Here is a 25063-nt window from a genome sequence, read left to right as displayed (position 1 = left end):
GATAAGGAATCTTCCCCAATAACTATGTTCTACCACTTTTCTTAAACCAGTAAGAGGATCCCTGAGAGGCAATTTCCCTTGCGAGGTTGGAAAAGTGTGGGATTTGACCTCCAAGAAATGGATTTGAGCTCATCTCAACCACTGAATAGCAAGCTACTTCACTTGTCTGAGGAGCCCCTGAGGGGCACAAATGGTTAAGCGCTTGGCTACCAGCTGAGAGGTTGGTGGTTTGAAACCACCCAGAGGTGCCTTAGAAGATGGGCCTGGCAATCTGTTTCTAAAAGGTCACAGCCATGAAAACCCTGTGGCGCACAGTTCTACTCTGTAATACATGGAGTCGCTGTGAGTTGGAATTGACTGGAAGACAACTGGTTTGGTTTGGTTTCACCTGTCAGGGCTTCAGTTTCCTCCTCTGGAAAATGGGGATGTTAATACTTACCTTTCAAGACTGTATGAAAGGATTGTATGAGAGCATGTCTGTGCAAGCATTAGCTGAACAGAAAAGCGCTAGATGGATGATAGTTATTTTTGAAGAGCGCTTTTTGAGGACTTCACAGGGCCTCTGGGGTTGCTTCCTTATTGTTTTCTCTCTGTTTAAGTGCTTTACTATCATTTGTTGTTGTTAGGGGCCATCGAGTTGGTTCTGACTCATAGTAACCCTATGTACAACAGAACAAAACACTGCCCAGTCCTGTGCCATCCTCACAATTGTTACAGTGCTTGAGCCCATTGTTGCAGCCACTGTGTCAGTCCATCTTGTTGAGGGTCTTCCTCTTTTTTGCTGACCCTCTACTTTACCAAGCATGATGTCCTTCTTCAGGGACTGGTCCGTCTTGATAACATGTCCAAAATATGTGAGATGAAGTCTCAACATCCTTGCTTCTAAGCAGCATTCTGGCTGTGCTTCTCCCAAGACAGATTTGTTCATTCTTCTGGCAGTCCATGGTATATTCAATATTCTTCAGCAACACCATAATTCAAAGGCATCGATTCTTCTTTGGTCTTCCTCATTCACTGTCCAGCTTTTGCCTTAAAAATACCATGGCTCGGGTCAGGCACACCTTAGTCTTCAAGGTTACATCTTTGCATTTTAACACTTTAAAGAGGTCTTCTGCAGTAGTTACTATCATTCAGAAAATAGAAATACCCTATCACATTTGGGGTGGAGAAGGAGGCAGCATGATGAGGGGGAAATGACATTCCATATCTGGCACTTCTTAACTATGTGATCTTGAGCACATTTCATAACCTGCCTAAGTCTCAATGGGTTCGTCTGTGAATGGGGAGAAAAATATTCACCGCCCAGATATATTGGGGATTTCTTTAGGAGATAGCCCTCACAAGGTGCTTAGCCTGAGGTAAGGAAAATGTTACTTTCCTTCTTATCTGAGAGCACAGAGAGGATGAAAGTTGGGGGGCAGGGGAGAGGCAAGTAGGAGTACATGGAAAGAGAGTGTGTAGGCTCTGGCACCCCACAGACCTGGGTCTAAATCTCAGCCCTGCCCCCTCACCAGCGATGAAACTTTGGAAATGTTGTTCAATTACTCTAAACTCCAGTTTCCTCAAAAATAGCAATAGTGATATGACTGTGGAATCCATGGGTAGCGTAAGTGGTTAAGTGCTTGGCTGCTAACAGAAGGGCTGGTGGTTTTAAGTCCACCCAGAGGCACCTCGGAAGAAAGGCCTGATGCTCTTCTTCTGAAAGATCAGCCATTGAAAACCCAGCAAAGCGCAGTTCTACTCTGAAACACGTGGGGCAACTGGCCGTTATTGTGAATGTCAGATAAGAAAGCATAGGGCACCGCTAGCGCAGTGCTTGGTATAAAGTAAATTCAACTTCAGTATATTTTAGTTTTTATCTCCATTGTGTCCCCCAATGTTTTCGTGACTAAATGGACTACAAAGTTCATTTTATAGAACGTGGCCTGGAAAGATCCTTGAAAATGAGATAAAGTACATCCTGCCTAGTGGGCATTTGATGAAACGAGGGTGTTTCCTTCTCCATGTGACTGGCAAACACGTCCAGGGCACCGTGCAGGCTGTATCAATACAGATCTCTTGGGGAGGCACTCTTGTGGTAAAACTGTTTGGCCCACTTCCAGCAGGTCACCCTAGGTTATTTGCAGAGGACTGAGAGTGTGAATCATAGCTCGAGAGGCGTTTGCATGTGACCCTTGCTCTGCCAGGTGCAGACAGGGAGTCACAGGACCAGGGTATTTTCAAAAGGTGCTTTGCACTGTAATATTCAAGTGGCTTCTTGAGCTTCTTGGCTGCTGGAGAGAGAAGACTTGGGCCCCTGGGATTTCAGGTCACCTTGGCTGATTAAGCCAGAATCCTGTAAATGATAAACCCCAGGTTTTTGTATTATTTGCTGTTGTGTACGTTTTTCTTGTTCTGTTTGCTCAGTTGGCAGAGGGATCAGAGTTTCAGAAGAAACAGGCCTGCCTTAGGAAGCAGAAACATCAGGGCTTTATTGTTTAGTATTCATTCATTCATCTGTCCCTCTGTTCATCCAAATGCTTTGAGTCTTTACTGTCTTCCAGACAGGTTATTAGGTACTGGGCATGCAATGGTCTATGTTGACAGGGTCCTTGGCCTCTGGTGTCTCCATATTTCACACCAGTGAGGGTGATAGAAAATTTTAAAAAGTTCCCTGATAATAGAAATGTATACAAGGTGGTATGGGGACACTATGGAGGAAGCATTAAATTCGGCCTGGAGGAGGGGAGAAAGTAAGGGAAGGCTTCCGTGGTTCTTACCAGACATACACATCAGAATCACCTGGGGGCTTTTTGCACATGCCTGATTCAGAGGGACTGGAGTGGCTCAGGCTTCTTCATTTTAGGAAGCTTTTTTAGATGATTCTGTTGCCTACTACAGTCGTGAACCCCATTGCAAAGTGAGGGTTTTCAGTAAGAAAGTGATCGGATCAGAGTATGTTTTAGAGTAGTCACTATGGTGGCAGTTTGCGGAGGTGGGGAGTGGGCAAGACGAGAAATAGAGCAGAGAGTTGATTCATGCACCAGCCCATGGTAAAAAGATGAGAGCTCTGGCCTGCCTCTGTAACCCTGTGCAGTAGCATGGCATATCATTTAGGGGTGCTTTAGGCCAACTGGAAACCCTGGTGGCATAGTGGTTAAGCGCTATGGCTGCTAACCAAAGGGTTGACAGTTTGAATCTGCGAGGCGCTCCCTTGGAAACTCTATGGGGCAGTTCTACTCTGTCCTATAGGGTCACTATGAATCAGAATCGACTTGATGGTACTGGGTTTGGTTTTGGTTAGGCCAGCTGTGGCTTGAGCAGTAAAGATATGTAAATTATTTCACATAAGAAGTGTATGGAGTTAGAGATAGTACAGTGACTCAGAGGTGTAAGGGTTCTAGGTCAGCGTCTCTGTGAATTCTCTTAGCTTTTCTCTTAGGATTGAGAGACAGAGTCTCTTTCGATTATCTGTTGCTATGTAACAAATCACCCCAATAGTCAGTGGTGTAAAAAAACAAGCATTTCATTATGCTGACAGATTGCATGATCAGGAATTCAGTCAGGGCACAGTGGGATTGGGTTATCTCTGCTGTGCAATTTCTGGGACCTCCAACTGGGAAGACTTGAACAGCTGAAGTCTAGGATCCGATGGAGAATTCTTTACTCACATGTGTAGTGCCTGGGCTGAGGTCACTCCAAGGGAAGCTCAGTAGAGAGTTCCACTTGGAGTGTCTACACTGGCCTTTATGTGGCTTGAGCTTCTAACAGCATGGCAGACTTAAGGTAGTTGGACTTGGTACATGGAGACTCAGGGTCCCAAGAGCCAATGTTTCTGCTACGGAAGTCATATAGCACATCATTTCTACTGTGTGGTCATAAGCCCTCCGGAACCAAGAAAGCAGTACATAGACCCCACCTTCAATGGGATGAGTGTTCCAGGATTTGTGGCAATGTTTTAGACCACCCAGAATCAAGCTCCAGGTATGACCTCACACCAGCATCTCAAACAGTAAGAAAGGGGGCAGGCAGAAAAACCCAAAAATCTTTTTATCAGGGAGGAAGATTACCCAAATCCTCCAAGCTGACTTCCCCTTATGGCCCACTGGCCAGCACAAGGTCACATGTCATGGGCATGCTTAGCTGGAAGAGAGACCAGGAAAGTAAGGATTTAGCAAAGGGACTGTAGAACCAATCATGTTTCATCCTCTGGGGCTGAGAACATTGCTGCCCAAACAAAATCAGAGTTTCGTTAACAAGAAAGAAAGGGCAGGGGCAGGGGGAATGGATGTTGGGTGGGTCAAAGTGTTTGTCACTGAAGGCAGTGTGAGATGCTGCCTTAGTTATCCAGTGTTGTTGTAACAGAAATACCATAAGTGGATGGCTTTAACAAACAAATTTGTTTTCAGAGTTCAGGAGGTCAGAAGTCTGAATTCAGGGCACCAGCTCCAGGGGAACCCTTTCTCTCTCTCTTGGCTCTGAGAGAAGGTCCTTGTTATCAATCTTTCCCTGGTCTAGGAGCTTCTCAGCACAGGGACCCCAGATCCAAAGGATGCAGTCTGTTCCTGTCTCTTCTTGCTTGGTGGTAATGAGGTCCCTTTCCTCCCTGCTTGCTTCTCTCTCATATCTCAAAAGAAATTGACCCAAGATACAACCTAGTCCTGTAGATTGTATCCAGCCTCATTAATATAACTGCGTCTAATCCTGCCTCTTTAACATCACAGAGGTTAGGATTTACAACACATAGGATAATTACATCAGATCACAAAATGGAGGACAACCACACAATACTGGGAATCATGGCCCAGCCAAGTTGACACACATTTTTGGGGGACACAGTTCAATCCATAATGGATGCAAATGGCTTCTGTGATTAAACAGTCTTGAGAAATGCTTCATAATGTTTTCTCGAGATTTAAAGAGCTCATTAACTTAAACTTTGGGTTTAAGAAGTCCTGTAATAAAGAAACCGGCTTAACTTGACTATGCTAGCATTTTTTTTCACAGAACGCTTTCTCTCTCTCTTTTTTTTTTATTGTAAATATATATGTAAGGAGCTCTGGTGGCACAGTGGTTAAAGTGCTTGGCTGCCATCCAAAAGGTTGGTAGTTCAGACCCACCAGCTGCTCTGCAAGGGAAAGATGTGGCAGTCTGCTTCTGTAAAGATTACAGCCTTGGAAACCCTCTGGCTATAGAGGTGCTATCAGTCAGAATTCACTTGATGGCAATGGGTTAAATGTATATGTAACAAAACATTTGCATTTCAACAATCTTCTCATGTACCATTCAGTGACATTAATTATGTTCATCATATTGTTCAACCATCACCCTTACCTATTCTCGAATTATACCATCTCACAGAACCCTTTTCAACATGTAACCCGACATGTAACTTATATTAACAAGGATGAATGCTGTATGGATAATGCTGTTATAAAGTTTTCTTTTTTGGGTATACTTAAAAAAAAAAATCCATGTAACCATTTTGTAGTCGTGTGTGGAGCATGCTTGTCTTCTGAAACTACTTGTATTCATTCATTCAGCAAATTTCTGCTGAGTGACGACCAAGTGCTTGGCACAATGATGGGTATCGAGTAGCCTATGAGGAACAAGACACAGCCCCAGCCCGTAAAGAGCTCTGAGGTGGGAATGGGAGAGGTGAGAGTGGACAGAATGTGGGAAAAGTGCTGTGGACCCCTGGAGGGTGGAACAACTACCTGGCCAGAAGGTCTAGGGAGGTGAGCAGTCTTGAAGGCATAGGGATTCAGTGGGTAGGCTTGATTTTTGATAAGAACATCAAAGTGAATGTAACTTGGAAATCTAGGCATTAAATCAAATCTAGCAGATTAAAAAAACCCCAGTGCCGTCAGATACTTTTAAATTCTTTCTTTAAGTAGAATGTTTGTATAACAGGAACCTATCAGCCCAGTTGGTAGATGCTACGTTTCTGTGCTTTTTTTCAGTTGGGCAGACAGGAAATCCGTGTCAGTCATTTGCTCATTTGCTTTCAGGTCCATTCCTTGTCCTTCCTGTGCTCTGGATTGCAGGGAACAACATTTCCCAGGTAGCCTTGCCAACAGGCTTTAGGTGTGTTTGATCAAGGGGAGGCACTGGCAGAAGACTCGAGGAGGGAAGAAGCCACAGTTCTCCCCAGGCATGTCTCCTCCATGGCCTTGGCTTCCACTTGATAGTCCCTGGCTCTATGGCCCCGGTTCTGCTGGTCAACTTCCCCTTGACTCTAGTTCCAATCAATAGGGCTTTGACTTCAGGCTTCGGTGGCTCTACCTTCTTTCTTTGTCCCTCCTGCCTGCTATTGGTAATTTCCAGAGTACCTGACCATCCTCTGTTTGACTTCTCAGTCCTTCCATCACTGTGTGAATGATTTCCTCAATTAAATTACTTTGCTTAAAATAACTGGATTGTACTTTGGCTAAAATAACTGAATTGGTTTCTGTTTTCCTGACTAAATTTTGAGTGATGCAAAGCCCAGACTCACTTAACTGATTTGGTATTATTGTCTAAGAGCATTTGTTTTCACTGATCGGTATAACTGACATTCTTTATTTCTTATTCATAAAAGGAAAGTTGGAACAGTCTTTCTAGTCTTGATGAAACTTCTTAGGGACTTGATTTCTGTTGCTTGGTTCATTGAGGTGATTCCTGTCTCCATTCTCATTAACGTTTGTTTTCTAAAGCAAAGAACCGAACAAATTAAGGAAGACTATTTTGGATTATACTATTTTTTGGGGGGGAAGGGGAGAGAAGTAAAGGTGTATGAATTGTGAAATTCATTTATTTGACCCTGATAACCCCATTACTCTTGTCACCTTAAAGGGGTGGCATGTAATGGTTTTTAATAAGTAAAGAAGCACTATTTGATGCCTAACTAGGGATACAGGGCAGATGGGAGTTTAGGGGAGGCAGAGACTAATTCATGGGTCGAATGGACAAAGCTTTTTGCCTAGCCCTCCACCCTACTCCGTGGAAATCTGCCAGTTCTCCAAAGTAGTACTTTCTCTGCTTTCCATTGTCTAATGAGATTCTACTGGCTAATTAGGTCCAGAGGGAAGAGGCCATGCCTTGAAAATAACTCCTTCATTTTAAGTAGGTGATAGTGATTAGTATAATATAGTAATTATAATTGGTTCCATGAGGTGGACACCGAGTGTGAAGAATGGTTGACTTTCTGTCCTTGATTTCCTTGGGTGGCCACTCATGACACCACAGAGAGTTTTGTTAATATTAGAATTGCTTTGAGGATTAAATGAGACATGCTTGTAAAGGCACAGCCCAGTACCTGGCATAAAATGCATGTACAGTAATTATTGATTGTTTTTGTATTTATAATTACCATTGTCTGACCTTTATTGAGCATGTACTTTGTGTTAAGCACCCGACATGCATTATTTCATTTAATCCTCATAAAAACTCTGTGAAGTAGGAATTATGATAATCCCCATATTGCAGATGAGAGAACTCAAGCTCAGAGTGGGTAGGTGGCTTGTTCATAAAGCGACTAAGTGGTGGGGCCGAAGTTTGAACCCAGTCTTTTTGACTCTAAGCTTGTTTGCTTAAACCCTGTACTCTCTGGATTCTCACATTACTGACAAATTATTAAAAAATATGTTAAAGATAATGTACCATAAGGAGGCATTGGGGGTGTATTAGCATGGTGATTAAAAAAAATCTTTTAGATTGGGTCACTCATTGTGTAAAGAGCTCTTGAGGGCGAAGCATGGTTAGAGAACAAAGAAATAAAGTACATTATGTCAGTGAAGGGTGACTGAAACAATCACGAAAAATAGTGAGTTGGGCATGTACATTAAGCTGATGCAGGCTGAATACGCAGAGACTTGGGAGAGAAGATAGGGGAGCCTGGTATATGTGGTTCTTGCCCCTTTGCCTCGTTCTGGCGATAGGGTGTGGCATCTAGCAGATGCCTGGATTCCAGCCTTGGCTTTACCTGTTTCTGCAGTGTGGCCTTGGGTAAGGGCCTCTACCTCTTTGAGCCTCAGTCTTCTCATGTATAAAAAGGAGATAGTGGTGGCGACCTCACAGAAATACTGTGAAGGGCCTAGTACCGTATCTGATTCAAGTGTGTGTTCAGCCAGTTTTAATTCTGCAATATATATTGTGCAGAGTAATGTTAGTATTCTTAAAACCGCAAACCCTAGACAAACACACAAATAGCTATTGAGCTTTCCCATTCAGCATGTATAGATTTCCCACTAGGTTCCCCTCACCCCATGATTCTTTGGTTAGCTGGCGGATGTGCAAAAGGAAATAGCATGTACCCGCCACCATGAAATACCCAGAAGTCACCTTTGGAGAAGACCAGCACTTCCAAGAACAAAGAAAGACCCAGTTCAAAGAAGAAAGCTTTGTGATTGGCCAGTTGCCCATCCCGAAGTCCTCATGATGAAATGGGCTCAGTGATTATTTACTGAACCGATTAAGCTGCTGTGAAATCAAAGTTCCTAAATCACCCTCAGACGAGGTTGATGAGGACAGAGGAGAGAGAGGAGCTATAATGGGCGGACAAGGGTGGGAGTAGGGTCCACACATTCCCTGGGCTTAAGTAATTCTGCAGGCCAGTTGAAGATGGAGCACGTGGGGTCCAATTCTCCCTGGAGCTGGATAAACCATCTACTATCTAGTCTCCAAATGCCTGGAGTGACTCTGCATGAGGCCCAGCAATCTTATCCTAGCGTCTTCCTTTCTGCTGTCTTTCTATCATTGACCGAACTTCAGGTCAGGGTGCTCTTCAATTTATGAAATAATATTCCAGAAGAGATTTTCCAGGCATCCAATCCATCAAAAAAGCAAAAATCTAAGGCCTTATAGCTTGTTAAAATATGTTAAACTCATTTAAAAATGGTTGGTGCATATTTTTTCCTTTTTTAAAAAAATTTATTGTGCTTTAAGTCAAAGTTTACAAATCAAGTCAGTCTCTCATACAAAAACTTAAACACACCTTGCTATGTTCTCTTGGCTGCTCTCCCCCTAATAAGACAACACAGTTATCCTCTCCACCCTGTACTTTCCATGTCCATTCCACCAAGTCCTGTCCTCCTCTGTCTTCTCATCTCACCTTTAGACAGGAGTTGCCCACATAGTCTCATGTATCTACTTGAGCCAAGAAGCTTCCTCCTCACGGTTGGTGCATTTTATCCTCCTTAATCTTGTAAAACAGTGTAATTGCTTTGGCAAGACTTTCCTGTGAAGGAAACATGGTGTGGTGCAATGACGTTTGATGAGTTGTAAGAGTAGCTAGTGTTCGATGTGAGCAATAAAGAGGAAGGGAAGGGTAAGGTGGCAATTTCTGGGTTACCCAAGGGCCAGTTTCTGAGGTGGTAACCTCAAGAGAAAAGCAGTGTTCACAAGTGGTAACACAGGCCCTTTGTATACTTGGATAAGTTTGGGATACTGCTAAAAGCGAAGCAGGGTGGAGAAGTGAAAAAATTAAGTGTTAGATCTAAGAGAGAAAGCATTCCAGCTGGAGTCTTAAGAGGCTGTTGGGGTGTTGCTTCTGTCACCAGCTGTGTGACCTATGACCTCTCTAACCTTTAGTTTCCTCATCTGAATAATGCTGCTAATACATCCCGTGATTTCTGTGAGGAATAAATAACATTTGTGAAGGGCGTTTTGCAGACTGATAAAATGCTTCACAAATGTTTGGGTATATACGCGAATGTGTATTTATACTCTGATGATATTAATACATTAATATTTTATTCTACATCTTTAAGCAAGTGATTGTATTCTCAAACTGTGGTACATCAAAATCAATATACTTGTAGATGGGGAAATTTCCTGTTCTAGTGGCAGAAATACTGACTTGAGTGTTAGAAGAACTCGTTTCATTTCAACTACTTTCTGTGCAATTTGGAGAGCTACGATCAGGTTTTTTAATACAGGTGAACCATTCCCTGGAAGAAAAAAGGGATGCTGGAAGCTGGGTCTATAGTGAGTACTATTTTTGTTGCATCTCAGATGTTAAGATCCTACTCTATGGTATTGACGGACAGTGGTTCAGCAGTAGAATTCTCAGCTTCCAATGTGGGAGGTACAGGTTTGACTCCTGGCCAATGCACCTCGTGTACAGCCACCACCCATCTGTCAGTAGAAGGTTGCGTGTTGCTATAATGATGAACAGATTTCAGGAGAGCTTTCAGACTAAACAGACCAAGAAGAAAGGCCTGGCGATCTGCTTCTGAAAAATCAGCCAGTGAAGATTCTATAGATCACAGCCAATCTTGGGGATAGCGCAGGAGCAGGAAGCGTCTTGTTCTATCGTGCATGGGGTTGCCGTGAGGTGGGCCGCAACTTGACAGCAGCTAACAGCAACAACAACAACATACTGTCTTGTACTAGATTTCTAATTGTCAGTCGTTCCAGTGTTGACGGGTCCCTCATTCTGAATGTGCGGCAGATAGACGTCATGGGTGGTGAGTCACAGGTGGTGAGGTCTCTCATATGTGGGCAGCTACTACATCTTTGCTCCCACTTCTGCAGGAGCCATGGTGCCAACAGCTGCTGGTGCCTTTGAAGAGGGAGCTGAGCTTTCTTTTTGTACTTAGTCCTCATTTAGTAGTGTCTTGTGATGGCACCCATCTGGGAATGATATACCCTTATATAATCAGGAATCTTTGGGATGTGAAGAGACTGGCCTGGGCTTCTGGTTGCTGATTTTCTGATGGAATTGGTAGTAAGACGCCTTTTACCAGAACATATGCCCAAGAGAAGCTCTCTGGAGGTGGGGTCATTGCTCAGTCTCTCTCTCTATTTCTGTTTTTGTCTTTCTCTTCCTTGCATTTTCATCTCTGTTTTTCACTTTCTAGGTTTGCTCTCTCTTTTCACTTTCTTTCCTTCCTTTTTTCCTCTCTTCCACCCTCACTGTCTTCTGTTCTCACTATGAGCAGTTAAAATGTCTGTTTGATAAGGTGAGCTGATGATTCTTCCTGGATTTTCATGGCTTTTCTGGACTCTGGCCTGAATGCTCCCATTTAAGGTTGCCATATTTATCCCTCTCAGGGAGCAACGTATATGGGTTTTTGGTGACTGCCCTGCTGAGATGAGTTTATGTAAGTATGAAAAGGGTACCCTCTTGGGAGTTGAAAACTTTTTAGTCATCATACTCTACTGTAAACCCAGAAGCTGGGTGGCCTTCCTTGGGGAGCTCTCTTAAGCTTTTATCTCCGTTTGTGGATATATCCTTCCTCTTTGATGACATAGGTTATTCTCTTCCTGACTGTAGATTGAGGAAACTCGGCTCAACATTGACAAGATCTCAGAGCATGTGGAGGAGGCGAAGAAACTCTACAGCATCATTCTCTCTGCACCCATTCCAGAGCCAAGTGAGTGTTTATTCAGAGTGAGCCACCCAACAATGGCTTTGCGTTGGGGCTGAGGCAGTCTTGTTTCCTCCCCTCTGTGAGCAGCAGGCGAGTGTACATGTTATATTACACTAATGTACACGTCATGTCATCTCCTATCTCCTTTACTCTATCTGAGCTCACACTGCCCAGCCCCAAGTCAGCTCTTCTCTTCATGGTCTCATTCAAACCATTTAGACAAATTTTCCTCTATATCCCAGCTAGTGTCTGTCATGACTAGCAGTGATTCTTACTGCTTCTCACATACGCCATGATGTCTTGCCTCTGTACCTTTGCTTATCTGTTTCTCCTGCCTAAAATATTTTCCAGCCCTCTTTCCAAATCCCAACCATCCTTCAAGACCCAGGCCAAGTCCCATTTTTCCCATGGTGCTCCAGAATGGTTCAAGTACAGCAATCCCTTCCATCCCTAAACTCCTGTTATCCCCACTGAGGCAAAAAAAATTATTTTCCCCCTAATTGTTCCACACTCTTAGAGTTTAACGCTAATTTTAGGTTCCTTTATGACAGATTTCAATCCTGATCTTGTTATTTGATTTCTTAAATTCTTCAATGACTCCATTATCTAAAGATTAAAGTTGAAACGTTAGCGTAGCATTTGAGAATTGTCTTGATCACATTCTTGCGGTTCTCTCCATCCTTTTCTCCTGCCATTTTCCCCCATTTTACCTCTGCTTAAACCAAACAAAAACTCCAGTTGTTCTCCAAATGCTTCTTACTCCCTCCTGTCTTTTACATGTTGTTCCTTCTCTCTGGGACTCCTTCTCTGTGTCTCCTTCTCTACCTGGCTAACTCTTAGTCATTCTCTGAGACTCAATCCTACTGTCTTGTTTCCAGAAACCTTTCCAGATCCCTCCAGGCTGTGCTAGGAGGTCCTTTAAAACCACCTGTGTGCACCTTGACCAGAACCCATACCTTACTCCATACTGTATGTTAGAATTGCTGATTTATGTCTCTTAACCCTCACTAGGCCCTGAACAACTTGAAGGCAGCTTCTGTGTCTTCTCACTAATCCCTTGGTTTCTAGCTCAATGTAGTAGTTGGTCCCCAAGGGAGGGTTTTGGAAAGAATGGCCACAGCTAATACTTATTTTGCCTCATAAGTCCTAGGACACCACTGGGCTTAGCTTGATGAGTCTTGATGAGAATCTCTTTTCCCCAGAAGTTCCACCGAACCCTTCCCTCCCTTCTGAGCTACCAGATTATTTCCTCTAAATGCAAGGTCCTCAAACTTTTGTGTGCTGGAGAATTACTCGGCAGGGCTTGTTAAAAAGGTAGCTTCTAGGGCTCCAGCCTTGGATGTTTTTATTCTCTAGGTTGGAGGTGGGGGACCTGGAAAATGCCTTTGCAAAATAAACTCCATGTGTGATTCTGATGACTGATGTCTGGGGAGCACAGCTAAGAAACACTGCTCTCGGGTATGGGTGCCAGAGAAAGTTCCTCTTGATTGCTGTAGTACACATAGCATTTAGTCCTCCCTTTTCTAATGGCTTCTACCTGCCTTTGTTTACCCAGAAACCAAGGATGACCTAGAGCAGCTCACAACTGAGATCAAGAAAAGGGCCAACAACGTCCGGAACAAGCTGAAGAGTAAGAAGGGGACAAAGGGAACAACCCAGTCACCACCCCATCTTAAATCCCCAGGGTCTGGCTCCCCCAGACACTTCCCTTGATGGAAGTGACACCACTTCTGCCACCTGGGCTTGTGGTTGGGGCACTGCTCCTTGAATGACCTATCGTAGCCCCAGAAATCTGCCTTTCCTTGAACCTTGACTGTAGGTGAAAGAGTCTAGGATTGAGACTTTAAGAGATGAGAATTAAAATGTGTAGTTGTGTGATGTGGTCCATTAATGTTATCCCTTGACTTTTCTTTCGCCAGTCCCCAATTTCCCCAGCATTTTCATACATTTGAACAGTAATTTTAATAGATCTATAGAGGCAAAACATGTTATTCAGTCTGTAGACATTGCTTGGGGGACCAGGTGCATTCGCCTCCTAAGACCCTCTAGTTTAAAGCATAGTTCAGTGAATCTACTGTCCTAGATCTAATTCTCACGGGCGCCCAGAAAGTTTACTCAGTGTCAGGGCTACAGTCTGTACTCTTGTCTAGTGCATTTGGTGAAGGCGTGCTGTTGGCCAGAGGGTGAAGGCAGCATTGCTCAACCCAGTTCACCATTTTTTCCCACCATGCAAATCACAATATTGTTTTCATGGGAGAAGAGGGTGGAATCATTAGTAGCAGCTTCCAGTAACAACAGGGATGGTGTGCCTGCCACTGTGCCAAGCAAATTGTGTGCATTCTCATTCAGTCTTGACATCAGTACCAGGAGGGAGGTACTGTTGTATTCCATTTTACAGACAAGAGAGAACAGGAACACTAAGAGAGGTTAAACGGCTCCCCCAGAGTCATACAGCTAGTAAGTGACACAATAAGGCTTTGAACCTAAGTCTCTTGGCAACAAGGACCCATGCTGAGGTGCTGTTCAAAGAGCTGGTAATAGGTGGGGTTGAGGCCCCCCTGAGAGCTGGCCGTTTGAGATTGCACCGATTGGTTGTTACATCTCCACGGGCTGGCTGTGTGAGAATGAGAAGAGGTTTGCAGTGAATGGTGTGTTTCTTGGAAGAGAAGGGTGGATCTGTTGCTGGAATAGCCCTTTTCTGCTCTCCAGGCATGGAGAAGCATATTGAAGAAGATGAGGTCCGTTCGTCAGCAGACCTTCGGATACGGAAATCCCAGGTAAGATTTTCCCTGATCTAACAGTGACCTGCTCTACTCTTTTAATTTTTTTTCTTAGCCATGGAGTCTTTTTTTTTTTTTTAAAGTACATTTCTTATTTGGAACTCAATCGAAGAACTGGTGAAGGGGAGCTGCCCAGGTTGAAGCAGCAGTAAGAACTAGAGTTCAGCCCATTTGGCCCCCCTCTGTCACTCCCCTTCTCTAAAGAGGCCCCTGAAGAACTAAGGGGCCACAGAGCACAGCTTAAGCTGCTGATTTAGTATGCCTGTCCTGTTTTCCAGATGAGAAAATTGAAGTCTTCTCTCTCTCTAAAGATTTTAAGTCATCAGGTGTCCAGTTTGGAGCTAGGTACTTTGGAGCCATCAAAGATACAATCCTCATAATGAATTGATATGACATTCAAGTGATGTAAGGGAATTATTACACAAGACCTAATAGGAGAACAGTATAAGAAGATACATAATCAAATGCATGGTGCTCTCAGTATTAAAAGATCTCAGGAAGTATTGTGGGTACTCAGTGGAGGCCTTTTATGTGGCAAGAGTACCAACACAGACAGGCTCAGAGGGAGAGTTTCCCCTTTCTAAGAGGCATGAGAGCAGGATCGGTGTGTCTGTGTGCTGGTGGCAGCGGTGGTCAGTGGTGAGGGGCAGGCAATGAAGAGAACAGTCTGTCAGGAGAAAAAAAATTGTTTTGGGATAATGGGAGTTGATTTTTTTGATAGCTAATGTAGTGTCACATTTTAGAGGTCTTTGAATACCAGTCTAGAGAATTTGGATGTGATTGAATAGCCTATAGGCATTCACTTCAGGCTGTATTATTATTGGAAGATAATCTGGCAGCCTTTTGAAAACTAAATCAGAGTTGGGTAGAGTCAAGAGTCAGGTAGGTCCCTAGTTCAGTTTTCGTAATGATTTTGGTCTGAATTAGCATGGTGGTAAAGAGATTAGACAAAGTATGAATATTGGTGATTTTTGCAAAGGAGAAAGCAGGGCTGGATGCTGAGAAGTAGGCCAGGAATAAAAAATATTATGAAGATTTGAACTTAGGCCTCTAGGACAATCTTAAGGCTGATGAAAGAATATATCTAGTTATAAGCAAGAAAAGTTGGGGAGATCAGTTAGGGTAAGAACTCAAGGATCTTTGGCAGGTATTATGTGGGAAGGGAGCCTGGCAGTTGTGGGAAGGGAGCCTGGCAGTTGTGGGAAGGGAGCCTGCCAGTTGTAGAAAGCAAGCCAAGGGTGGTGCCAGCAAAATGTTCACAGTCCATGTGAATGCTGGGCTCTAGATCAGAGATTATCTCCTTTGACATTACAAGGCCTGTGTGAGGTCAGCAGGGCAGGTAAACCAATACAGAAAGTATGCTTTTGAAAGGTCAGTGGACTCTCTTAATAGAGCAAAGCCAGGAAACTGAAAAGTTGAGTCTCATACTTGGTCTTTTGATTCCAAGTCCAGTGCTGCCAGAGACCAGGCAGGCTATGTGGTGGCTGGGGAAGGGTTCTACAGCCGTTAAGGACATTCCCCTCCCTTACATCTCGTGGGCTTACATTGTACCTTTTCCCACAGCACTCTGTCCTCTCCCGGAAGTTTGTGGAGGTGATGACCAAATACAATGAGGCTCAGGTGGACTTCCGTGAACGCAGCAAAGGGAGAATCCAGCGGCAGCTTGAAATTAGTATGTAATTGGAGTCTGGAGGGTGCTTCTCCACCTCTTCCTGCCATGTGATTGTCCATCCCAAGCTGTGAGATCTGGGAGAACAGAAAACAACCCTGTGTGTCTTCTGCATGATTATTTCGTCCCTGAGTCCAGGACAGACTATAAAAAAAATAGCATTGGCATATTCTGGATAATGTGTCTTAGGCTGAAAGTTGGCACAGTGCCTATCAGGTCCAAGTAATTTTACTCCTTTGGGATCTAGCATTTCCTAATATGTTAAGGGGAAATACTTGTTAAATCAGTGGTCTTCTGTGCACCACCCCATCAGATCCTTTTTTCTGCCTGTTGGACAGCCAAGAATATTTATGAAATAAAAGGTGCAGTGATAGTTGCTATGAGGAATAAAGAAATGAGTAAAGCCACACCCTTTAGGAATTTAGTCACATGGGAGGCAGGGCGGAATGTGCTCCAAGTGGGAGAAGACTATGAACAAACACACCACCAGGGCAAAGCAGGTGTGTGGAGGAGTGGCAGGTTGTCCAGTGCCTGGGAAAAGCTTGCGTTTGGGAGCAGCAGTGTAGGTTAAGATGGATTGAGGGGGCGGGGGCTCCTGTAGGACCTGGCACATCATCCTAAGGGCCTTGGGCTCTGTGGCATAGTGAACGGGGCTAGGAAACCTTCTCAGCTGGGAGCTAATACAGTCAGATGTGTGCTTTAGGAGGGTAATTGTTGATAATGTTAGTATGGATTAGATTAGGGGAGAAATCAGGAAACATTAGGAGGCTATTGGGGGAATGTTATAAAGACCATAGTCTGTATGGTAAAATCACCTTCTCTGATAAGGACCAAGATCTGAAGATTAATCCCATCTCCACTTCCCACTTACCTATTCATTATCTGTGACACCAGCCTCCCCACTCCCCCTTTCTCTGCTGGGTTTGATAATTTGCCTGTAACGTCTCGCAGAGCTCACAGACTGTACTTACGATTATGGGGTTTATTAGGGTAAAGGATACAACTTAAGAGTAAAAGGATATCAGCGTCAGGAAAGGCACATGGGCTCGGTCTGGAAGGGTCCTGGAATCTGAGCTGCCATTTTCCCACGGAGAGCATGTCTCTCCCGTCAGCACTCAGACACATCTTATTGCAGAAAAGCTCTCCCTTTGAGCCCCCATGTTCCAGGGCTTTTATCAGTCAGTCTACGGGCTCATTATCAGTTACCAGTTAGGCTTCCTAGCCAGACCAGGGCCCAACAAATGCTCAGCTATAGTCAATGTGCCTTAATTACTTAGGAAATCCCTTAGGTTATTTTTCAAAAAACTAAGGGCAAAGGCCAAATAAAGGAATTCATTGTACCACATCATATTCCTAACTTCTAAGGAACTTTTGAAGTGGTGTGCTTTGATCTTATATTTGACACTCTACTTTTTTTTTTTGATAAAGCCGGCAAAAAGACGACAGATGAGGAGCTGGAGGAAATGTTGGAAAGTGGAAACCCTGCCATCTTCACTTCCGGGGTGAGTGATTTGGGGGCTAGATGGAAGACCCAATCATGGAGAAGAGAGGCCATTGTGGATCTCCGCGTAGTGTTAGCAAGTGAAGGCAGGAGGCGAGAAGCTCTCAGGCGTGTGTGTGATGGCCATGGCAGAGGTGTGGCCTTTAGGGCAGGGTGGCTGATGGTCTGTGTGTGGCCTGTGGCAGATCATCGACTCCCAGATTTCCAAGCAAGCCCTCAGTGAGATCGAGGGACGGCACAAGGACATTGTGAGGCTGGAGAGCAGCATCAAGGAGCTTCACGACATGTTTATGGACATCGCCATGCTGGTGGAAAATCAGGTAACCAGCAGTGGCCCCTGGTGTGGGGAGGGAGGCGAGGTGAGCTCAGGTTCTCCTGGAACAGCCAGGAGGAGGATGACTGATAATGGAGAATACTGGAAACAGGTGTGGTGGGTCCCGAGACTTAGTGGGGACTTGCATAATGAGGTAACGAAATCCCAGCACACCTTTATTGCATGCTGACCCTTTGGGTGACCTCAGCCTTGCCTAGCAGTTTGGCTTCACAGCCATTGCTGTGGTACTACTCTGTCCTATAGTGTTGCTATGAGTTGGAATTGACTCGATGGCAACGGGCTTGGTTTTTTTTTTTTTTGGTCGAGTTCCTAGTTCCCTCTGGACTCAGGACCTCTGTCCTGTTTCATTGGAGATATGGTTCTGAATGACGATACTTTAAAACAATGAGGTATTTTACTATTGACGTTGAAAAGATAGGTGATCTTTTTCTAAGTTCTCAATGAAAACATAGGTTTAACAGAGGTTTTCCTTTTGTTATATTTCGGTTTTTTTCTCCTGTCTTGTGTTTTTCTAAATCTTTTTACACTTTTTGTTAAGGAACACAAGGAGGCAACAGAATGAATGAAGGAATAGCAGATTAGTATTTACAGAAACACTTGAGACACACATGGTGCATAGTTTGGCAGCTTGTCCTCGGGCATACTTGCTTGGGGATGTGATTCTAGATGGTCTACATATGGTATGAGTTTCACATAATCAGATGATACAGTTAAAATGCCAGAGGTTCGTGGTGTTGGGTCACTATTACCGTGAACTTCCAGTTGCTTGCCACCTGAATAGGATTGAAAACTGAATGTGATTCCTTAGACCACAGGACCTCACTGAGGCCCAAGCACTGCTCGACTGGTTGTTGCATCAGTTCCCTTCTCAGGGCCCAGGTGCTGAGCCCCGAGTCCCTTCTGGCCTTTGAGAACATTTCTCAAGTCCCTCCATCCCCACTCTTCTTTTTCCCCCACACTGCCTTGCCGAGGAACGGGCTTGAGATTCAGGTGATGGTGGGTAAGTGCCTTTCTCTGTTTACAAACTGCCACAGAGTGGTGGGGTTAGGTTGAGGAGAATCTAGGTAGATGGTGGGAATTCCCATCCTAAAATGCCCAGGAATTGGCTGAAGGAGTGACCAGACTTCTCCATCTGGAAGTAAAAGCTGGGAAATGGTTGGAAATCATATGAAGAGACCATTGTTTGGAGGGGAAGATATAACCAGATAAATGGCTTGGGTAACCCAACTTCTGTGGCCTGGGAATGTCTCAGAGAAAAGCAGATGTTCCCAACCTCAGATATTTTGAGCCTCCACTACTGCCAGGAGTCACTGGGTGGTGCAAATGGTTAAGTGCACGACTACTAACCAAAAGGTTAGAGGTTTGAACTCACGCAGAGGCTCCTCAGAAGGCCTGTTGATCTGTTTCTGCAAGGTCGCAGCCTTGAAAGCCCTATGGAGCAGTTCTGCTCTGCACACATGGGATCACCATGAGACAGAATTGACTCGATGGCAACTGGTGTGTGGGACTACATGCCAGGCAGAATCAGTTCAGGGCTGAATGAACTTGATTTATGTCTGTTGGATAGAAAGAGGCCAGTATCCTGGTGGTGTCCTAAGAAGGTGAGGTATTCTTATTTTGGTTCCTACCCAATTGCTTAAGTAAAAAGCATGGGGATATCTCAATATATATATACATTACCTGGCATCTGGACAGTATGCTCCAGGTGCCCAGCACAGGGCCTGTCACAGAGAAGGAATTCAGTGAATATTTCTGGAATGAGGGACCACCACCAGGATTGGGGGACTGCAGGTAATCACATGGGAAGTATGAGTGTGCCCCACTGGAGTGCTTCTGGTAGGCCACTCTTACAGGTATCTGGGTGCTCCTCTTGGCCCTGATGGTTATAAGAAAGAGAGCCCCTTCCCTGCATCAGCCAAGCCCTTTCTGGGGTGGGTTCTGTTGGGTGTGACCATTGTCTGTTGTTTGCAGGGTGAGATGTTAGATAACATAGAGCTGAATGTTATGCACACAGTGGACCATGTGGAGAAGGCCCGGGAAGAGACTAAAAAAGCAGTGAAATACCAGAGTCAGGCCCGCAAGGTGAGACTCTCCCCCACTTTTTGAGAAGAGAGTCCATTCTGCTTGCCGTCTCTCGCTCTCTCCCGCTCTGCATCTGTTTTCTGCTGCTGCCACTTCTTGCATCCGGGGAAAGGGAGCCATGATTGACCGTATCGAGAACAACATGGACCAGTCTGTGGGCTTCGTGGAGCGGGCTGTGGCCGATACCAAAAAGGCTGTCAAGTATCAGAGTGAAGCCCGGAGGGTGAGCGCCTTCACCTTGGCTGGCCTTGCTTGCCCCATCCTCTCTCTGTTCCTTACTTACCTCTCCTCCCATGCCCTGGAACCCATGCCTTTGCTCTCTACCCTGGCCTCATCCAAACCTCGACATGAGCCTTTTCCAGAGACTAGCTACCCTTCCTTCCCAGGTGTGCCTTGCATGGATCTGGCTCACATGCTTTCAACCCAAGAACCCACATCAGAAAGGCAGTTCTGTAGGACTTATTTCCCAGGTGTTGTTACTAATCTTCTTCTGGACATAGTTCATGAAGCTTTCAGATGTTATACTTGACTCTTCTGCTCTTCAGAAACTTTCTCTTCATTGTCTTCCACTAGCCCTAGCCTTCCCTCTTTTTCTCTATTATGGGTACTTATGTAAATATGATCTCATATCTTATGGAGCACCTATTATTCTACTTTATAGAGGAAACAATTGAGGGTCAGAGGTTAAGTAGTTAAACAATTGAGGGTCAGAGGTCAAGTAGTTAGTCTACCTAGTAAGTATAGGAGCTGGGATTCAAATTCAGTTCCCAGTCATGCTCTTGCCACCACACCATCTTGCCTACCTTTCCGGTGCCCCTGCTGTTTGAGGACTCCTGAGCTTCTCCACTTGTTGACTGTGAGACCTCAGCTCTGGTTGCTTCTGCTTTTTGGACTATCCTTTCACTATTCCTCTTGGGCTCTGATATTTTTGCTTTTGGTTCTTTGTTTTGCTTCCAACTTTACCTGTTGCTTATGCAGGGATTAGGGAGCTGGGAAGTTATTTTCTATGGTAAATCCAGGCTAGTTCAGAACAGGACCACAACCCTGCGTTCTGATCCCTAATCAACATGGGTCTGATAGGTCAGAGTGCACTTTAGGGAGGAGGTGGTGGACAGACCTGTGAATTTAGGACTATATCAGAAACGTCTTTGGACTCCCTCTTGAAAGGGAAAAATTGGTCATTTTGTATCTTAGCTGGTTGCTGCTTAGAGACGCAATGCTAGTTCCTCTTAGTGTGAGTGTCCGCGTGTATAAGGCTTCGGTGGGAGCTGAGAGCTGGTAGAAACCGCCTACTCCCACCTGCTGGCATTGCTAGGAAAGGATTTAGGAAATGTAAACTGTCCTCATAAGGATATCTTTATGTAGAGATGAAGGCTCCTTATTTGGATCCATAAGATGCTTTTTAGAGAAGAGAGAGGGGCTGAGTTTTTGGGTATATATATATGTATGTATTTTATTTATATACCTATTTTTTGGTTGTTTGTAATAATGTTTTTGTTTCTTTTATTCCTCTCTCCAGAAATTGATAATTATCATTGTGATAGTGGTTGTGTTGCTGGGCATTCTAGCGTTGATTATTGGACTTTCCGTTGGGCTGAATAGTAAGGGTGGCCCGTGAGGCTGCTGCACTGAAATGTAAGTAAACCAGTGGTTCCTGGGGCCTCTGAATTGGTTCTTTCTCAAGGAAATCAGCCTGGGATTTCATATTTCGCTTCTTTCTCCTTATGTTTGCCCTTGGACATACTGAACTTCCTAAAACTTTCAGCAGCCTATGGATTCTTTCATTGCCTTAAAATCCTGTTCTCAGGTTCTGGCTGTACAAGTGGGTCAGGTTTCCTGTTTGTTCCTATCCTGTGGCTTCTGTCCCTGCCCTTGGTCTTAGGATGTGTGTACCACCTCCCCTGATATTTCTTGAGCTTTCTGACTTCTCACCCAGGAAGCATGGCTCCTCAGCTGGGTATAGTCTGTGTCTTGGACTTGGGGTCTATCTTCTGGATTCTCTCTAGGCTTTCATGGATGTTGGTCTTTGCTTTGTGTGCCCTTTTCAATGTAATTGAAGCTCTGAATTGAGATTTGGCTCTGTGGGATTGTTTGGGGCTGACTGGTTGGATCTTGAGTGATAATAGTGGCTAATATTTTTGAAGTTGTGCTAGACGGTGTACCAAACACTGTATATACATTATATCACTGGAATTCTCACAACACCCTTATGAAATAAGTACTGTTATTATCCCCATTTTACAAATGAAGAAACTCAGGCTTAAAGGGGAGTTAAGTAACAGGACCAAGTTCACACAGCTAATAGTGGACCCAGGAGAGTACTTTACCAAGCCAAAATGTATCTTAACTTCTCTTTGTAAAACAAAATAGCCATTTATCATTGTCCACAAAGTCTAGAAAACCTTAGAGGATAAAACCCCCCCAAAAAACCAAACCCAGTGCCGTCGAGTCGATTCCAACTCATAGCGACCCTATAGGACAGAATAAAACTGCCCCAGAGAGTTTCCAAGGAGTGCCTGGAGGATTCAAACTGCTGACCCTTTGGTTAGCAGCTGTAGCACTTAACCACTATGTCACCGGGGTTTCCCCTTACAGGACAGTGATTTTAAAATTTAGGCTATTTCTTTAAAAATTTGGTATAAAAGCTAGAGCTAACCACTGAATCAGGCCTTCACATGCACAGCGGTAACATATCAAGAATGATCTAGTTACTGAGATTATTAAAACTTTGGTGGCATTTTAAAGTACTTTTTTTCTGAGTAAAACCTGGTATGTATTGTTAAAAATAAGCTTGTAGTATGCAGAAAAACATGAGAGGAATGAACTGTTAATATTATTACTGGTAACCTTGTAGCATGTTCACACACCCAAGGACAGTTTTACATAGTTCAGACTGTATTATTAATAATTTTGTATCCAGTTACAAAATCATAAACATCATTCCATATCACTGAAATCTCTTTGTAAATCTAATCCTAGAACAGCTGAGATTGTGGATATACTCTCAGTTATTTAACACTTTTACAGTGACACTGCAATTTATTTTTGCTTCAGTGTGCATCTTCTCCTTCCTTCCTCCTCCCTCCCTGTGACTAAAAGGTCTGAAGGTCAGGCTATTTCAGCACTAACCATCCCATTTCTTTCTGAGAGAGAAGCAGCAATGAGGTGATCAACCTCTCGTAGGCAATTAATTCGTTGTGTTTTTACAGGAAAGGACTTGGGAATCTAGTATTTGGAGTCTAGTCCTTGCTTTTTTTTTTTTTTTTTTTCTTATAAAGGTCAAGATTTGTTCTGACTCTCACTGGCAAGAATATTAAAATTAAAAAAATGGTAAAATTATTATTTTTCCATATCCTTGGATCAAAGATGTCTTACAAGCTCATGGTGCCTCTAACCATTCCTAACTCAAAGAATGTAGATTGTAAATGAATGATTTTTTAAGATGAGGAGACCAATTTATATATATATAATATATATTTCTAATTTTTTAAGATGACACAAATTAATATTTTTTTAGTTTATTAACTCCCATCTTAAGCTGCTAAGTTGCGGAGTATCTACTGAGTTGTTTACCATAGTTTATTCTAGATTCCCTAATAAAGTCAAGACTGATTGTTACTTAGGACTGGATGCTATCCTCCCCCCTCCCCCCGCAAAAGTGACCTGAGAGAGAGAGGCCTCTAAAGAGAAGGGAAAGAAGACAACCTACATTTATAATCCCAGTTGTGTGCCAGCTACTGCTCTATGGTAGATGTTATTGTCCCCATTTTACAGATGAGGAAACTCTTTGAAGCTCCAAAAGGTTAAGAACCTTGTCCAGGCTTCTCGGACATACAGCTAGTACGAACTGACCGCTTTTCACTGTGCCCTTCTACCTTCCAAGAGGAAGGAAGGAGTCATGGAGAAGCTTCAGGTACCAGAAAGCTTCTGAAGCTTACATTCAAGAGATGTGCTTCTGTTGTCCCTGTAAAGATGTGCCTCCCCACTGACAGGTCCTTCTAGGGCATATGACAGCCTGTGTGAAGGCTGATAAAAGACTAAGACATTTGCCTATTTTTTTCCTCTCATTGTAGGGCTTTTAGGGTCCCTCGGTGGCACAGTGTATGTTTGACTGCAAACCTAAAGATTGGTGATTTGAACCCACCCAGTGGTACTGTGGAAGAAAAGGCCTGGAGATCTGCTTCCATTAAAATTACAGCCAAGAAGACCTTATGGAGCAGTTCTACTCTGTAACACATGCGATTGCCATCAGTTGGGATCGACCTGATAACATCTAACATAGGGCTTTTTGTTCCCTGTTCAATGTGATGTAATTCCAGGTCCTGTCTTGGGTATATCTATTGATGTTTCCGGTTTAGTGTTGACTTTCTTGTTCTTTTTTTCCCAGTTATTTCTGATCTTTCCTCTCCCCCTGCTGGGTTTTTGGCTGACTCTTCCTGCTGTTATCCCACATCATTGCATACACTGATCAGCTCCTTCTTCCCCTGCCTTAGAACCTGGTTTTACTCCAGCCCGGGGTGGCCTCCCTTGTCTTCAGATGGGACTGGAGTTTGAATGGCCTTCCTGAGAGCGAGTGGGACCCATTCCTTTGTTTCCTTGTTACCATCCTTGGACCTCATCCAGTCAACAATATAGCCCTGGAGGAATCTAATCTGCCTGATGCAACCCTGAGTTCTCAAAACCATCTCCTGCCCCGCCAGCTCTGAAGTACCTTCTCTCCTGGACTGTGTGGACCAACCCAGCTTCTCTTTCCACCCTCTGGTGTCAAATTAGGCCTTGTACCTTGGAGATCCTTCCAAGGTGCTGTTATTTCCTACCTCATGGAGTGCTCCTTTCCCAGAAATTGCAATACATATGTATTTTTAGGAGGGTATCCTTAACAAAGGGATTCTTCCAAGTTTGGCAACGATAAGGCAACCAATCCTCAGTTTGTTGTCCCTGTGTCCTGAAAATATGAAGGACTGACAGATGTCATGTTGGTCTGAGAAGCTGACTTGTTTGAAATTCAACCTTAAATTAAGTTCTTGGTATGTTCAGCTTGGGGGCCAACTTCAAACTCTGTCTATGTTGTGTTCTCTCATGTTTACTCAAGGAGGGACCAGGATGATTCAGTCATCTGAGGTTACCATCTGCAAAGGCTGAGGATGTGGGATATTTGAATCTTGGAAACAGGCTGTTCACTGTTAAGAGTGATGCTTTGTGAAAGCATTGCCTTGAGGCCAGAAATAGCCAAGGACTTAAAATAGGGCCAAGGGCAAGGTGCTTGCGTGTCAGGCTCTGGGAATGTTTCATCAGACTGGTGCAGGTATTCAGTCACTCATTTCATGTGTTCCAGGTGTATTTTTATAATCGTGTGTGTGAGAT

The 25063-nt window shown here is 44.0% G+C and overlaps 1 protein-coding gene across 2 annotated transcripts in view; it reads left to right on the top strand.

The window, feature by feature from the left end:
* Positions 1–25049, top strand: part of STX3 (syntaxin 3) — a 49403-nt gene extending 24354 nt beyond the window's left edge. The window contains exons 3-11 of one of the 2 annotated variants that reach the window (XM_064288017.1): positions 11237–11336; positions 12889–12963; positions 14043–14110; positions 15677–15785; positions 17211–17284; positions 17469–17603; positions 19589–19699; positions 21219–21334; positions 24193–25049. In XM_064288017.1, the coding sequence (XP_064144087.1) occupies positions 11237–11336; positions 12889–12963; positions 14043–14110; positions 15677–15785; positions 17211–17284; positions 17469–17603; positions 19589–19699; positions 21219–21317 (771 nt within the window). In that variant the 3' untranslated portion in view covers positions 21318–21334; positions 24193–25049. Of the gene's footprint in view, positions 1–11236; positions 11337–12888; positions 12964–14042; positions 14111–15676; positions 15786–17210; positions 17285–17468; positions 17604–19588; positions 19700–21218; positions 21335–23772 lie in introns of both variants that reach the window. The other variant, XM_064288016.1, reaches the window with a different exon arrangement.
* The last annotated feature ends 14 nt before the right edge of the window (positions 25050–25063 follow it).

Source organism: Loxodonta africana, chromosome 7 (assembly GCF_030014295.1).
Source record: "Loxodonta africana isolate mLoxAfr1 chromosome 7, mLoxAfr1.hap2, whole genome shotgun sequence".
NCBI classification, from domain to species: Eukaryota; Metazoa; Chordata; class Mammalia; order Proboscidea; family Elephantidae; genus Loxodonta; species Loxodonta africana.
This window is presented reverse-complemented; position numbering and strand designations above follow the sequence as displayed.